Raw genomic sequence first — 17,421 nt, 5'->3', positions numbered from 1 at the left:
GCAGGAGCCAATCAGTGATTCTTCAAAACAGGTCTGGCCATGTTCCGGCCGTTTCCTCTAGGCACCAAACAAGTCTGATCACACCCCGGCTGTTTCCTCTAGGCGTCATCCTGCCTCACCCCTGGCCTCAGGCCCCCGCAGGCTGTGATCCTCTACAGTCACCCAAGCATGTGCTGTAACCCCCCATCTAAGACCCCTTACTGCACAGCCCAGGGGCTTCTCTTCCTGCCTAGGGAGGTCCTGCTCATCCTGCTCAGGTTGGATCTGCTAAGGAAGTCTGTGGTCTTTTTGAGCCATTCTTTGCTGAACCATCTTGTTTGACTTCACTGTTCACTGTCCACTTCTGAGATCTTGCTAAGATCATCCTGATAGCCCTTTGTCCCCTCTTCTCTTTCTCCTCAGTCCAGCCTTCACTGTCTCCGTACAATTTGCTGATATGGTTGCTTTAGCATTGTTCAGTGACACATGCACTCTTACCCACACACATCCTCCTCCTTACCAAGGCTCACTCAGGGTCTGGTGCCCCAGAACCCACCTTTGCAGCCCCACACCTGGATCTGGTCCATTGCTTGCACCCTGCCCTTGAAGGCAGCTCTGATACTGTCCAGCACATCAGTGCCTTCCAGTTTAGGACCCACTACCTCATGGGCCCTTTTCATCCTTGCCTTCATCAGCATGACTTTTCCCAAACACTTCCTTGGTCTCCACCTCTCAGAGCCACACTTCCCTCCATCAGCACTGTATAGCACAGATACTTTAAAAAACTTTGAAGCCAGCACTGTGGAGGTGGCTCTGTCAGTGAAGTGCACTGCAAGCATGAGGACCTGAGTTTGATCCCCAGCACCTATGTAAAAAGCCAGGCATGGTGGTTTATGCCTGTAATCCCAGCACTGCAGAGGCAGAGACAGGTGGATCCCCAAGGCAGACTGACAGCCAGCTTAGCCTAACCAGTGACCCCAGGTCCCAGGGGAGACACTGTTTCAAAAGACAAGGTGAGCCGGGCGTGGTGGTGCACACCTTTAGTCCCAGCACTTGGGAGGCAGAGGCAGGTGGATCTCTGTGAGTTCGAGGCCAGCCTGGTCTACATAGTGAGTTCAGGTCAGCTGGGACTTCAGAGAGACCCTGTCTCAAAAAAAAAAAAAAGACAAGGTGAATAGTTCCTGAGAAATGACATCCAAGATTGACCTTAAGCTCCTACACACAGGCACATACATGCACACCCTACATAGATATGGACATGGACATACCCTGTCCCCCCATACCCTCTGAAATCAGAGAATATTTTGAGTGGGAAATGTCTTTTTGTTGTTGTTTTGAGTAAGGGTTTCACTATGTAGCCCTGGCTGGCCTAGAATTCACTATGTAGCACAGGTTGGCCTTGAATTTACAGAGATACTAGGATTAAAGGTGTGTGCCACCACACCTGGCTGAGTGGACAAGGTCTTACAGCTGATCTTGCCCTACACTGAAGCCTAGTGCTCCTAGAGATTTATGTTTGCTTTTCCCAAGCACCCGAGGTAGTGCCCACTTAAGTACCTGTGGAGGGCAGCCTCACCTCTCCCTGCTTCTTGGTATTGATGCACTACATAATTCCCTCTCCTTGAAATCTGATCACCTAGTGACTCCCTTCCCCATCAACAGTGATGGGATGTCACTGCCAGGTTAGGCTACCAAAGACTGCCCATCTTCTGGCATTCCTAACCCCTGCTATGGAGCAAGCAAGCAGGTTTATACATTAATAAGGTTTTGCAAATATATTATAGAATAAATTCCAGGCAGAGGGATTTCTGGGTTAAAAGGTGCATACACTTTTTTTTTAATTGACCAACTACCCAGATATCCTCCAAGAGATTTACTAAGTTTTCCTTCTGTCACAAGGATGTCCTTTACTCACCTCCTTCTCCTTTGATCAACGTCAGCCATTTTCTAATATTTCAGTTTCGAAGAGGAAAAATTATATCTTGTTTCAATTGGTTTAATGATGGGAGAATGAGCATCCGAACCTTTCTTTTTTCTTTGTGTGTGTGTGCTTGTTTGAGGCAATGTCTTACCACGTAGCCCAGGCTGGCCTTGAACTCATAGTCTTCCTACCTCAGCCTCCCAGCCAGAATTACAGGTTTGGGGTTTTGCTTGTTTTGTGATTCCGGGGATCAACCCAGGGCCTCAAGCAAGCACTCTATCAATGGCCACACTAAGCCCTCAAAGATTCTTGGCCATTTATTTTTCCTCCCTATACATTTGCTCTGTTTGGTTCCATTTGTGATGGTCTGGTGTAGCCCCAATTGGCCTGAAACTCATATGTAGACTAGGCTGGCCTCTATCTCACAGAGATCTGCCTGCCTCTACTTTGCAAGCGCTAGGACTAAAGGCGTGCGCCACCACACCTGGCTACCTTTGCTTCTCTTAAAAGCGTATTTTATATTCATATTTTTCTTTTTCCTGTGATTGAAATAGTTTTTTTCATGCACCAAAAATTCTTACCCACTTATGAAATAAATCATCACTTTGTCATAAAAGTTTCTGGAAAAGGCTTTCTCAGCATACAGGGAACTAAGCAGGCAGGTAGGCATGGGGAGCAAATGGAAGCCTTGTGTCATTATTGAGGGAGTTACAGACTGGAGGAAGGAAAGCCAAAGCACTTGCTATTAGATGGGGCTGGAAGTGCTGATGGGCACTCATGGACACCTCCAAAGACAGCTATGAAACAGACATGCTAGTCCACAATTTTTATGACACTTTTGCCCTTGTCTGTGGACTTGGTGACTTGCTTCTAACCAATAGAATATGTTGAAAGTGACACCAAGTGTCAAAAAAGGGGTTATAGCATTCATCTCTCTCTACCTCCCCATCTCTCTCTCAATAGGCACCTATATTTTTTTTCTCTTTTAAGGTTTATTTTTATTTTTATTTTATGTGTATAAGTGTAATGCCTGCATGTGTGTACATGCACCTATGTCATGTAATTCCCATGGAGGTCAGAAGAGGAGGGTGTTGGATCCCCTGGAACTGGAGCTATGGATGCTTGTTACCACCATGTGGGTGCTGGAAATCAAACCTGGTTTCTCTGCAAGAACAGTCAGTGCTCTTTACCACTGAGCCATCTCTCCAGCCCCCTTATTTTTATTTTTAATTACGTGTATGTGTGTGGTTTGTGTTCATGAATGTAAGAGCCTGCAGAGACTAGAAGAGGGTTTTAGATCCCCTGGCGCTAGAGTTACAGGCAGTTGTGAACTGCCCCATGTGAGTGTTGGGAACTGAACTCAAGCCCTTTGCAAGAGCAGTCAGCGCTCCTCACTGCTAAGCCATCTCTTCAGCCCCTGTGTTTTTTGTTTATTTGAAATAGGGTGACCTCCAACTCACAATTGTCCTGCCCCAGCCTCTCAAGTGCTAGGATTACAGGCATGCATGCCGACATCCAACCCTCTCTTGGCATCTTTAGTTGAACCTCTTGCTAACACTACAATTATTATTATTATTTTTTTGGTCTTTTTGAGACATGGTCTCCATGTAGCCCTAGCTGGCCTGGAACTCACTATGTAGACCAGGCTGGCCTTGAACTCAGGAGATCTGCCTGCCTCTGCCTCTTGAGTGCTTGGAGTAAAGGCATGTGCCACCATGCCCAGCCCAACACTACAAATTTAATAGAAGTGAAACTCACCTAACTTTTTACCCAGTACTTCTCTAGGATTTCCTATTGGCAACCTCTCACATCTCCAAGCTCGGGAGCCAGCTTTGCAGCCCCTCAAAATCCTCACAAACCATTCTCATTACACTGTCACCTCCTGAGGCCAGACCTTCACCGGTCACATCACCAGAGTCACCTCCATGGACTTCCTAGATGCTGCTCTTCAATACCCAGCAATAGGTATTCATGGATCCCCACCCCCATTCTTGCCTTACACTATCATCATAGTGTTACTTAAAACCATGAAAACATAGATCTGAATATTGACTGTTAGAGCTTTCAGTTCACTCTAAAATCAAAATTAAATTACAAGTCAGATGCAAACAGCAGCACAAAGCCAGTAAAATTCAGGGGCTGGAGAGATGGCTCAGTGGTTAAGAGCACTAGGCTGCTCTTGCAGAGGACCTGGGTTCAATTCCTAGCACCCACATGGTGGCAAACAACCACCTGTATCTCTAGTTCCAGAGGATCCAACGCCCTCTTCTGACCTCCTGGAGCACTGCACAACACAGGTGCGCTTCCATACATGCAGGCAACACTCATACACATAAAATAAAAATAAATTTTTAAAAAGACAATAGAATTCAGATGACCACTTAGCACCATGTGCTGTTGCTTGCCACACTGCTGTTCACAGTACAGGCCTGATGCTGACGGCCTTCGTGAAGTCTGCTGCCTCCATCATTACAGGCACTGATGCCTGTAACATTCACCAGGCCCAGATTAGTACAGTTAGTCACCAGGAAATTGGCTTTTATGCTAATGTAGACATACCATGTAGGTATTCATTTCCCCTCTTTTTTTATCAGTTTTTGGCAAAGTAACCTGGTTCCATAATCCCAGATATGAGCATTGGAGCCATGAAATTATGCTGGAACGCACAGCTATAAATAGCTAAATGGGTAAGTCAGAACTTCTTTTTTTTTTTTTTTTTTTTCCAACAGGGTCTCCCTGTAGCCCCAACTGGCCTGGAACTCACTATGTAGACAAAGCTGGCCTTGAATTCATAGAGATTCGCCTGCCTCAGCCTCCCGAGTGCTGGGATTAAAGGTGTGTGCCACAACTCCAGCAAGTCTGAACTTTCTTAGATTAAAATTGTAAATATTCATTGCAGTATTATTATGATAGCCAAAAGAAGGAAGCAACACACCCATCCATCAACAGATGAAGGGATCAGTGAAATGTGGTGTACATGCAAATGAAGTCTCCTTCATCTTACAGAGAGGAAAGTTCTGACACAGTCATCAACTCTGGAAATACTATGCCAAATGAAACAAGCCAGCCACAAAAGGCTAAGTATGGAGGATTCCCTCCCTTACAAAAGGTGTGTGAAGGAGTCAGGCTCATAAGGATAAAGTAGAGTCGTGGTGCCAGGAACTGCAGAGGGAACTGGGGGTTGATGTTAGGGTGCAATGTTCCAGTTTTCTAAGATGATTTCTGTGATTCGATGATGATGGTGGTTGTACAACAGTGTGCATGTACTTACCACTGCTGTACTGTGCACTTCAAATGCTTAAGACAGTAAGTTACAGGCCAGGCATGGTGGTGCAAGCCTTTAGTCCTAGCACTCAGAAGGCAGAGACAGGAGGATCTCTGTGAGATCGAGGCCAGCCTGGTTGACGTAGCAAGTGCAGGCCAGCTGGGGCTACAGGGAGACCCTGTCTCAAAAGACAAACAAAAAAACCACAACAGTAGGTTACATGTGTGATGCTATAGTAAAAGTAAAATTGTTAATGTCAGTTTCAGGTAAATGCCACAATTTTTAAATGTTTGTTGAGAACACAGGGACTCTGAATATTTCTGCACACCTTTCCTCCTGCGTCCTCTTCAGTCCGTCTTTCCCTCACACTTCTACCTAGCCTGGACCCCACACATCCCACACTTCACAGCACACTGCAGTTACCCCTCAACTCTCCTAACACCAGCTCTTGGCTCCAACTAACTTTGCACACAGATGTGCCTCTGCCTTGGCTTTTATGTCCTCCACTGCATGCTGTTAATGACCCACTTTGCAGCAGTTACACGTTCTGATTTCAGCATATATAACCTCTGGTCCTTAGCGCATATTTATTGATCATGGGCAATGAGGACATGCCAAGCCCCTGGAGCAAGTGCTATCTCTACTTTTTATCTCTCTCCTGATAGCCCCTTACACATTTCACCCATTTACTGCAGTCCCCTGACTGTGGTTGCATGGTCTGTACCATCACATTCAACATTTGGACAACAAATTTTATTTATTTAGAAATGTCTTACTGTGATCCATCTGATCACGGATTCAAATGATCTCCCTCCATCAGTCTCCCAAGTAGCCCAGACTACACATATCTACCACAATGCCTGACTTTGACAGTAAATTTTAAATGACCGATAACAAGATGATTTAATCCTAAAATTTGCCTAAATTAACAGGGTATTTTATTGCTGGTAGTTGCTTTTTTGTACCAATCTTTAAAAGCTATGATCAGGCCAGGCATGGTGGTGCCCATCTTTAATCCCAGCACTGGGGAGGCAGAGGCAGATGGAGCTCAGTGAGTTCGAGGCCAACCTGTTCTGTATAGTGAGTTCTAGGTCAGCTGGGGCTAAAGGGAGACCATGTCTCCAAAAAAAGAAAAAGGAAAAATGTCAGTACAAGAAAGACATTTAGAACTGTGCTTGATGGGGCTGGAGAGACGGCTCAGCGGTTAAGAGCCCCGGCTGTTCTGACCTCCGCGGCACTGCATGACATGGGTGCACTCACATACATGAGGCAATACACTCATACGCATAAAATAAAAATAAATAAATAAATAATTTTTTATTTTTAAAAAATATTTTATTATTTTTATTTTATGTGTATGAGTGTATCACCTGCATGTATGTGAGTGCACCCATGTCATGCAATGCTGCGGAGGTCAGAAGAGGGCTTCGGATTCCCCTGGAACTGGAGTTAAGGATGGTTCATAGCTGCCATGTGGGTGCTGGGAATCGAACCCAGGTCCTCTGCAAGATCAGTCAGTGCTCTTAACTGCTGAGCCATCTCTCCAGCCCCATAAATAAAATATTTTTAAAAATGCTTGATGGGGTGCACAGAAGAAACCTGGCCCTTGTTGTTGGAAGTTTCTATGGTGATACCTGTAACGCTTGATCATGAATGCTTGTGATCAGAGCAATTGAAGACTCTGACCTACTTAACAAACATCTGTACAAATAAATTACTGATTACTTGAGCAGACAGACTTTTAAGAACATGTAATATAATCATTTTACTCAACTCAGATTTCTTTTTAAAAATCTATATTCAGGCTCAGTATTGTACTTATGGAATTTTGCACAGTGCAGTTCTCTGTGCACAAAAGGATGATCTGTGTTTGCTTAATTCCCATCACTTTGCTGTTTCGACATTGCGCAGTACCCTCAGTCAATCCAGTGTCAGTCAAAGGTTACATTTCTTTCACTGCCAGCCTCTTCTGAGCTCTATTTTCTCTCTTTGTGTTCTTGAGCATAGCTTCCTGGTGTGGGGTGTTCATTTCCAAGATCCACAACAATCACTTCCTTAGAAAATGTCACTCCTTTTAATGGTCTTTTTTGGCCTTCAACAGCGGAAGGAGTTCTATGGACAGGTCTAGGTGCTTTCTGTACATTTTCACCCTGCAAGGGAGTGGAACAAATAGCACAATGACCGACTTAGGACCATAACAAGCCCTGCTTTTTTAAATATATATATTTTATTTTGATGGAATCAAACTAAAGCCCCCCAGGTTAAAGTGGATTCAAACCAAGTCCCCCAGACCAAAGAAGAATATTCAGAACAAGGAAGTAAGAAGTAAAATAATTCTAACTGCTGAGAAAGAGCTGACCTTTTCATGCTCCGTACACAAACCGGACATCACCCGAAACTTCCCCCCCCTCCCACTGCTGCTGGTTGCTGCCGGCCCCCTCCCACTGCTGCCAGTTGTAGTTTGTGGTTTTTGCCTTTAAAAGTCACCTGTAAGCTGAGCTCAGGGCTGCTGCTCTCTCTCTCTCTGAGTGAGGCAGGGGCCCATCTGCGCAAATGATTAAATCCTCTTGCTTGTTGCATCTCCTGGTCTGAGGACTGAGTTATTGGGGTGCGGCCTCCCGTGGATGTTGGGTACCCCAGCCTGGGGGTCCTACAATTTATTATTTTTATTTTATGTGTATGAGCGTATTGCCTGTATGTATGTGAGTGCACCCGTGTCATGCACTGCCATGGAGGTCAGAAGAGGGCTTCAGATTTCCCTGGAACTGGAGTTAAGGATGGTTCATAGCCACCATGTGGGTGCTGGGAACTGAACCCGGGTCCTTTGCAAGAGCAGTCAGCGCTGAGACCTCCTTTTCTGAGCTCCTCAGCATTGCACGACACAGGTGCACTCACGTACATGCAGGCAGTATATTCATATATGTAAAAAAATAAAAAATAAAAAAGATAAATAAAAATAAATTTTTTTTGGTCTTTTTGAGACAGGGTCTCCCTGTAGCTCCAGCTGTCCTGGCACTAACTATGTAGACCAGGGTGACCTTGAACTCACAGAGATCCACCTGCCTCTGCCTCCCAAGTGCTGGTATTAAAGGCGTGCACCACCACGCCCGGCCAATAAAATATTTTTTTAAAAAAGCTTACATTGATACCATCAAATACTATTTGATGACATGTGCTGTTCTCCTTAAGAAGGCTAAGCTAAGAGCCACGTGGACCACTGTTCTGTCTTGGACAGAGGATGGTGGTGTGGCAGGAGTTCATGCAGGTTCTGACAGTGTTTGTGTGCTGTGGTGGAAGGAACCCAGAGCTGCAGCAGGGATGTGGGGGCTGGTCCTGAGCTCAGCTGCAGTGGGGGAATGGACAATTCTCATTTTTCATCTGTGACTTGAGAGTTTTAGATCCCTTAGGTGGCCTACAAGGCCTTTTAAGCTCCAAGATCATAGGAGTTTAAGAAAAATAAAATGAAAGAAAATTAAGTGAAACAGAAATGTAAGAATGAAAACGGAAAATGAAAAGCTTCTAGGCTTGACATATGTAACTGGTTTCAGAACACAAAATAACTGGCTTAGAAGAATGGTTAAAGGATTGTGGACATTGGACTCATTCCAGACAGAATCCAAGCTGCAGGCAACAGCACCCCCAGTTCTTGCCCCTACCTGGTTGACTTCCTGCTTCTTCGCCACCTAAACTCTAAGCAAGAGAATAGAAATATATATCACCTCTCGATCAGTTTCTCCAAAGTTCTCAGTCTCCTCCATCTGTTTTTTTCTGTCCTTGTCTTCTGCCTCTTCTCCTAAGGGTGTGCCCACCACTTCCTTACTCTGTCTTTGAACAAGAATGCCAGGCCTCACTGGTGCTTCCAAGTTCACATAGTGTAGTAGGATCCTGGGAAAATCAATCAACAGAGTTTTCAAAAATTCTTGCATCTTAATCAGCATCATCACATACAAAAATGGCTTTCTGTCACATCCATACTCTGTGTGTGTGTGTGTGTGTGTGTGTGTGCGTGTGTGTGTGTGCCTGTGTCTGTGCCTAAGTGCATGATTGCCTCACTGGATATGTGTTGATATCAGGATGCCTTTCTCAATCACTTATCCATTAATTTATTTAATTTTAGTTTTTATGTGTATGAATGTTTTGTCTGCACATGTGTAGTGTACCACATGTGTGCAATGTTCACAGAGGCCAGAAGAAGGCACAAGATGCCCTGGAATTGGAGTTACAGATGGTTGTTAGCCACCATGTGGGTGCTGGAAACAAAACCTAGGTTCTCTACAAGAACAGCTAGTGCTTTCACCACTGAACTGTCATCTCTCCAGCCCCATCCACCTTATTTAGAGACCGAGTTGCTCACTGCACCTGGGGCTCACCATTTGGGCTGGGCTGGCTGGCCACTGAGCCTCCAGGATCCTCCTGTCTCTGCCCTTAGCTCTGGGGTTACAGATGTACACTGCCACACTGAGCTTTTTTCCTGGTCCTGGGGATCTGACTGGGGCTGCCATGCTTCAGCAGGAAGCCCTCATCCCGAGCCCTCCCCCAGCCCCACACTCACTTTTCTTGCTCTTCAGGTTTGCTCATCTCCCTATTTGCCACTAAACAATCTTCACCTCCACTTTCATCTGTACAAAGATGCTTTTCTGACTCTTGAGTCTTCGTGCCTTTGAAACTGAAAACAAGCAGGCAGTGTCAAAAAAAGAAGACCGGCCCTCATTCTAAGATGCGGTGGGAATTTCACTTTTAAACAGGAAACTTGCACTTTAAAACTCTGAAGTGGAAAATGTAGGGACCACTACATTATGTGTTCTATTTTATTTATTCATTTGGTTTTTTGAGACAGGGTCTCACAAAGCCTAGGCTGGCCTTGAATTCACTATGTAACAGAGAGTAATCTTGAACTCCTATTCCTCCTGCTTCCACCTTCCAAGTTCTGGCCTTACAGGTGTGCTCCACCAACCTGTTACATATTCTATTTTAACTTCTTTCATGTTATTTCTAGATAATGTTTGCTACAGTGCCTTGAAATCTGATCCCAAATTATCAACACAGACTTATACCATTTATATAAAAAAACCGCCAGTAAAAGGAGGATGCAAATGAAGCAAATTAAAAGGATAATGAAGAAAGTGATCACTGTGGTTTCAAAGCTCGTGGGGCTTGCTTTAGAAGACTTGTCCATTTTCTCAAGGGCATTTTGTCCAAACATTTTTCCAGCTCAGTTTGATTGTAGTTCTCTTGTTCTTTAAGTTTTCTAGAAACAGAAGAATAAAAGGCTGTTTTCATTGCTGTTCTTTTGATGGGTCAAGCTTCATAAGACACTTGGCTAGTTTTGGTGGAAGGGACTCACGCTGCCTACTTTCTCTCCATAAAGGCGATGGGGACTGAGGTGGCCAGAGGGGAGACTGAGCTAAGACACTGCTCACACAGCTCACCTCCCCTCACCCCAAAAATGCCAAAACCCAGATGAGAGAGGACTTGGAGCAGCCGGAGCCAAATCCAGCTCTTCATTCTTCTCTTCAGTGACATCATGGAACCATGGAACCACTGAGCTGGAGCAAGTCATCTAGAGGTAGGACAGCCACCAACTTCTCCGGATGTCCTTGTCTGCCCTTTCTCTGATGTGGAAGTGGTGGTCATTTGGCACCATCTTGACCATTTTTTGGATGAGGATTTTCTTCCTACTTTCCAGGCTCCAGCTCTCCCGACTCAAGCTTCATTGATTGCTTTCTTCACAGATGAGATCAACGAGTCCATTTCCTTCTTTTTTTTTTTTTTGGTCTTTTTGAGACATGGTCTCCCTGTAGCCCCAGCTGTCCTGGAACTCACTATATAGACCAGGCTGGCCTTGAACTCAAAGAGATCCGCCTACTTCTGCATCCTGAGTGCTGGGATTAAAGGCATGCGCCACCACACCCGGCCACTATTTCCTTCTTTTTAAATCCCCTATGTAGCCCACCCCCCCCCCGCCCCCAGGTAATCAACGCACACTAATGGTGTTTCTCCTGGGTGAATGGTCCACGTTCTTTATCCCATCTCACTGGGTTAATTTCCAAGATTCACAAGAAAACTGGCCACTGTGAAGGCCACAGCTTGGAGAAGCAGGAACAGGATGGTCAGTAGGAATATGAATACAGGCTGGACCTAACTTAAGGTAAGAGCCATCATGCCCCTGGCAGGAAGGGAGAGGGTCAAGCTGGATTTTCTTAAAAGAAGGAATTTAGAAGAAAGTGACACTACTGGGAGAGGTGGTAGGGCAGGCCTGTAATCCCAGCCCAGCAACTGGGGTAGGTGCTGAGATTGAGGCAGAATTGTTGATGTTAAGGCCAGCACATATCAAGACCCTGTCTCAACACTGCAACTTCTTCCAACCACATCTTACAAAGTCAGAGGTAAACCTGGCTGGAGGCCTCAGTCCATTTTGTACTGTTATTTCAGAGGACCACTGATAAATAATTTTTAGTGAACAGAAATTTATTCCTCACATTTCTGGAAGTTGGGAAACCCAAGGTCAAGACCCCTGCAGGTCAGAGCCAGGCTCTCTGCTTCCAGTTGGTGCCTTGAATGCTGGTCCTCACTAGAGAAGGAATGTTCTATGCCATGCCCTCTGCATCCACAAGACAGAGCTAAAACTTATTCCTACACCCCCCTTTCAGTAACTCCATCTTTATTCATAAGGACTCTTCAAGCACTGTCCAAAGGCTTGACATGGGTGCACTGGGACAAAGGCTCTAACGAAAATTTTTAGAGGGGACACCTTTATATATCTTTGGATTTGGACTGCAGCATCACTGTCCTCCCCTTTAGAAAGTCAGGTTCTACAGCTTCTTAATCTTTGGAGGGTGTGTAGGGAAAGAGGAAGGGGCCGGGGTGGGGGAGAGAGAATATGAATTTGTTAGAGGCGGGCTCAGGGTCACTTTTGTACAACATGAGGACACTGGAGCTGCTCCTAGCAGAATCCAGACAATTCCTGGATGGCTCCTCCAGTCAAAGCTCCCAGACAAAGACTCAGGAGCTGTCTCACACTTCTTACTCTATGCAGGTGGCAGATGGAGTATAAGCCCTCAAGTGTGATCATCCACACATAAAGGCTGCTTCTAAGGAGATTGAAATAAGTTATTTTGATCTACTGATGGTTACATAGGTATATACTGATGCAAACCTCCAAACTGTAACATGGATGCATTCATGCCTTCTGCTATGTAGATATTACACCTCAATATGCAGGAAAACTAGCCATCCCCAGGCCTGAGTGTGAGTATGGGGCACAGAACAGTGCTGGAGTAGGGCGCCCTCTTCCACACCCCTGGACTATCACCACAGACATTCAAGAAGGGAGGCCTGTAACATATAAGGTGTAACCATGCTTGGCAGTTGGTAAGATGTTACCCTGACAGCTTTCACTAAATATGATGTGGAGAATAGACCTCTTAAATTTGTTTGGGAAATGAAAGGATATTCAAATTTGATCTCTAAATCACATTTAAAAAATATTTCTTTTTATGGGTATGAATGTTTTGCCTATAAGTGCACCATGGGAGGATCCTGTGGAACTGGAGTTTCAGATGGTTATTGGCCATCACATAGAGGCTGGGAACTGAACCTGGGTCCTCTGGAAGAGCAGCAAGTGCTGTTAACCACTGAGCTATCTTTCCAGCCCCTCTACCACATTATAAATACTTTTAAACTCACAGAATGTAAGTTCTGTGAGGCTATCAGGTAACTCAGAGATGGCTCTCCAGGGCCTAACAAAATATACCTGACTCAAAAATAATTTGGGCCAGGCGTGGTGGCACACGCCTTTAATCCCAGCACTTGGGAGGCAGAGGCAGGCGGAGCTCTGTGAGTTCAAGGCCAGTCTGGTCTATAGAGTGAGTTCCAGGACAGCTGGGGCTACAGGGAGACCCTGTCTCAAAAAGACCAAAATAATAATAATAATAATAATAATAATAATAAATAATTTGGGCATGGCGTTACAACCATTTCAGCAGAAATACAAAAGGATTATAAGAGAAAACTAGGCTGGAAAGATGACTCCATGGTAAGAGTCCATGTTGCTCTTCCAGAGGACTGGCATTCAGTTCCCAGCACCCACATCAGGCAGTTCACACCCACCTGTAACTCCAGCTCCTGAGGATTCTGACTCCCTTTTCTGGCTTCCAAGGGTACCCATACCCACATGTACATTCATACAGACACACATACAAATAAAATAAGGGTTTTTAAAAGTGTGTGTGTTAGGAGGGGTGGCTGGAAAGAAGATTCAGTGGTTAAGAGCACTGTCTGCTTGTCCAGAGGACCTGGGTTTGGTTCCTAGCACCCGTGGGCACCTCACAACCACCTGTAACTCTAGGGACCCCAACTCCCACTTCTGGCCTCCACAGGTGTACTGGATAGCTTTAGTGTCAACTTGACACACCTGGGTTGAGGGAGCCTCAATCGGGAAATTGCCTCTATTGGACTGGCCTGTGGCCATGTCTGAAGGGCATCTTCTTGATGAGTGATGTGGGAGGGCCGAGCCCACTGTGGGTGGTGCCACCCCTGGGCAGGTGGGCCTGTGTTGCATAAGAAAGCAGGCTGAGCAGGGGCCAAGGGAGCAAGCCTGTAAGCAGCGTTCCTCCATGGCCTGTGCTCTAGCTCCTGCCTCCAGGTTCCTGCCCTGAGTTCCTACCTTGGGCTCCCTGATGAACTGCGACCTGGGAGATGTAAGACAAATAAACCCTTTCCTCCCCAAGTTGGTACTGGTCAGAGTGTTTTGTCACAGCAATGAAGAAACAAACTAAGACAACAGGCATTGCAGCACACTGGTGAACTTGTGTACAGGCAGGCATAGCATTGGATAACCCAACTGAAATGGAAAAATTCCAAGAACATAAAGCCTTTCCTCTAAATTGTAAAGAATCAGAAAATGTGAATAGACCTAAAATGAGACTGAATCAGCAATCAAAACCTCACCATTCTGGTAGGGTGGTGCATACCTTTAATCCCAGCTCTTAGGAAGCAAAGGCAGATAGATCTCTCTGAGTTCAAGCCTGGCTTACATAGTGAGTTCCAGGCCAGCTAGGGCTACATGGTGAGATCCTGTCTCAAACAGAACAAAACAAAATACCCCAAACCCACAAAGAAAAGCCTTGCTGATGCGATTTCACTTGGGAAATCTACCAAATATTAAAAGAACTGTAATCCTTCTTAAATCATGCCCAAAGAATTGAAGAAGGGACATTTTCTTGTCATTCTGTGATACTGGCATTACCCTGTGTTCCGTACAGAATGATCGACAATAGTCATACGTTTGGTTTTGAATGACTTTATTAACTATATAACAAGCAAAAATAAAAGAACAATGGGCTGGAGAGATGGTTCAGTGGTTAAGAGCTCTGGCTGTTCTTGCAGAAGACCCAGGTTCGAATCCCAGCACCCACATGGCAGCTAACAACCATCTATAACTCCAGTTCCAGGGAATTCAATGTCATCTTCTGTCGTCTGTGAGCACTGCATGCCACAGGTGCACTTACATACATGCAGGCATAACACTCATACACATAAAACTAAATAAATGTTTTTAAAAAGAATAAAAAAAATAAAAGAACAAATAGCAAGTGGCAGATAGATAGCAAGACATTGTCAAATCAGGGACTCACAACATCCAGTGGAGAGAACTGGGGAAGCCCTGCTGAAATAGCCATGCTGGAGTTCTTGAGAGTCCTGGGCAGAGCAGAGAGGACTCTCCACGGATGAGAGTTTCTGTTTCCACTGCAGACATTTTTACATCATGAGATAAACAGTAGTAACCTCTGCTGGAAATGGCTTTTCCTGCTAGCTGTTCTCAAGGGTGCGGTGTTTTTAACAGCCTTAGTAATTATTTGCTTTTCTCTTTTTCTCTGCCACGGAGTTGGGGTCCAGCCTGCCCAATGACAGGGAATCTTGAAGGCTGTTTGAAATAAACATTCTGGAGACTGGGATAAGAGGCCTTCCTCACTCCCACAGTCCCCTTCTTAGTAAGTGTAAATGGCACATGACAATTTACCAGTATCATTTATATAGTATTTGGCCCTAAAATTTTTCATGTGCTGTCATAGGACATTTTAAAATCTCTATTACGTTGTTTTATAACAATTTTAGGACTCTAATTAGTATGAAGGTAAAAGGTGGATTGATTAAATAAAAAATGAGTTATTGTGCTAAGGCTTTGTTTAGAGCCTGGTCCTTTCTCCTACATAGTTAGCTTGGCCAGCTTGTACCCAGCTGCAAGACCTTTCTTAACCTTTTACAGTGGGTTTTTTTTTTTTTCTGGTCTTTTTGAGACAGGGTCTCCCTGTAGCCCCAGCTGTTCTGGAACTCACTATGTAGACCAGGCTGCCCTCGAACTCACAAAGGATCAGCCTGCCTCTGCCTCCCGAGTGCTGGGATTAAAGGTGTGGCCACCACACCTCACTACAGTGTTTTTTATCTCTCTATTTTACCCTTAACATTTCAACACACACTTGCTTTTATCACACAATACCCCCAGCTCCAGGATTTGGGACCCAATTCATTGAAGCACAGAGTGATGACCAGTCCAGCTGGGTAGAGATGAAGATTGGATGAGTCCCTTGGGGTTTACCAAGGTGGTAAGAATGGTATCCACAGCTAGAGACTTCAGGCGCTGCAGCAGCCCTTGGTAGAGGAGATGGTCAAGGGTTGACACAATTTAATAAGCATCATTTGAAGCTTTAGGATCCAGAATCTGGAAGATATCAATTGTAAATGAGCAAGGACCAAAGATAAAATTAAAACAGTGCCATCCAGGGTAGTGATGTCCTAGGATTTAGTCTGGGAGAGATGGGCCAATGCCAATGCCAATGTATAATAATTTGTTGAATTGTGGAAGAAACAAACCTAATTAGTCATTTAAAGAGACCTCTCCCATGAGAATAACTTCAGTAATCAGGCCTATGAATTGTAGTTCCCTAAGTTTACTTATCTAAAGGTGACTTTGGGGTCCCTTTTGAAGAGAAAGTTTAAGTCCTCACTTGGTTTATTGTTCTAGTAGGTTTTTCTTGCTTCTCATTTTTATTGTTTTCTGGAAAATAAGGTTTAATCATGAACAAGCGAATCTAGTTAGTAATTTCTGGAAATTTGACAGATTTTTCCCTTTAAATTGGCCAAAGATGATAAAATTATTTCATGGTTCTGGTTATACTTTCTTCTCAGGTGTTTAAGACCATGTAGGTAGCTACAGATTAGCCTTTTTGGGGGGCGGATCTTTTTGAGACAGGGTCTCCCTGTAGCCCCAGCTGTCCTGGAACTCACTCTGTAGACCAGGCTGCCCTTGAACTCACAGAGGATCAGCCTGCCTCTGCCTCCCGAGTTCTGGGATCAAAAGCGTGTGCCACCACACCCAGCTTATTTTTATTTTTTTTTTGAGACAGGGTCTCATGTATCTCAGGTTTGCTTCAAACTCAATATGTAACCGAGGCTAGCCTTGAACTTCTAGTCATTCTGCCTCTACCTTCTAAATACTAGGATTATAGGCATAAGCCACCATGCCCAGTTTATGTGGTTCTGGGGATTGAACCCAAGGCCCTGTGCATGCTAGGCAAGCACTGTACCAATGGAATCATATCCCCAGATCTCCAGTTTATGTGTGTATGAGTGGTGTGTGTGGTGAGTCTCGTGCATCATGTGCACAAATGTTAAAGGTGTATGTACCAGGCAAGTACAAGGAGGCTAGAGGAGTTTGGGGGCCCTGCTCTACCCCTCTCTGCCTTAGTCCCTTAGGGTCTCTCACTGAACCTGGAGCTAGGCTGGCAGCCAGCAAGCCCCAGTGATCCTCCTGCCTCAAACACCCCCTTCCCTCCTCATAGCTCTGGGATTACAGGCCTGTGTGACTCCAGCTTTTTTTGACTCCAGCTTTTTTTTTTTAACATGGGTTCTGGGGATTTGAACCCAGGTCCTCATGCTTGCACAGCAAGCACCCTTACTCACCGAGCCATCTCTTCAGCTTCTCAAGTTTTAAAAACATACTCGGATAGGTAAGTCTGGATCTCTGGAAAAGTTTCTGGAGATAAAAATTTGAAATTTATCTTCACAGAGACTATTTGTCATGGGTTGCATGAAAGAGATGGGGCAGAGAAGTATCAGGGCAAATGCTGTAGGACTGGAATGATCACCCCATGAATACTCCTGGAAATGAAGGCAGCCACTTGTGGGTCTAAAAGGTGGTCAGTAGGTCTGGAGAGGTGAAGAGCAGTTAAGAGTCCTCCTGCAGAGGACCCGGGTT

At 45.0% G+C, this 17,421-nt stretch overlaps 1 protein-coding gene across 1 annotated transcript; it reads right to left on the bottom strand.

The window, feature by feature from the left end:
• Nucleotides 1-7,141: 7,141 nt before the first annotated feature.
• On the bottom strand, nt 7,142-10,341 carry CUNH2orf74 (chromosome unknown C2orf74 homolog). Its single transcript, XM_008844494.1, has 4 exons — nt 10,220-10,341; nt 9,718-9,831; nt 8,885-9,050; nt 7,142-7,315 (listed from the first exon to the last, which is right to left on the bottom strand). Exons 1-4 carry the CDS (start codon nt 10,339-10,341, stop codon nt 7,142-7,144), a joined length of 576 nt encoding a protein of 191 aa, XP_008842716.1.
• Between the last annotated feature and the right edge of the window lie 7,080 nt (nt 10,342-17,421).

The sequence above is a fragment of the Nannospalax galili genome, unplaced genomic scaffold (assembly GCF_000622305.1).
Source record: "Nannospalax galili isolate Female #2095 unplaced genomic scaffold, S.galili_v1.0 scaffold682, whole genome shotgun sequence".
In the NCBI taxonomy this organism is placed as follows: domain Eukaryota; kingdom Metazoa; phylum Chordata; class Mammalia; order Rodentia; family Spalacidae; genus Nannospalax; species Nannospalax galili.
Note: the sequence above shows the minus strand (reverse complement) of the source record. Positions and strands in the feature narration are given on the sequence as shown.

Bases quoted from the DNA above. Each gene is read 5' to 3' on its own strand.
- CUNH2orf74 (XM_008844494.1), bottom strand. From the start codon at position 10,341: ATGGACAAGTCTTCTAAAGCAAGCCCCACGAGCTTTGAAACCACAGTG. The intron at 9,832-10,219 runs GTATAAGTCTGT...GCTTGTTTTCAG, and splicing joins GCGGTTTTTTTATATAAATG to TTTCAAAGGCACGAAGACTC. The intron at 9,051-9,717 runs GTGAGTGTGGGG...TGATTTTCCCAG, and splicing joins AAACCTGAAGAGCAAGAAAA to GATCCTACTACACTATGTGA.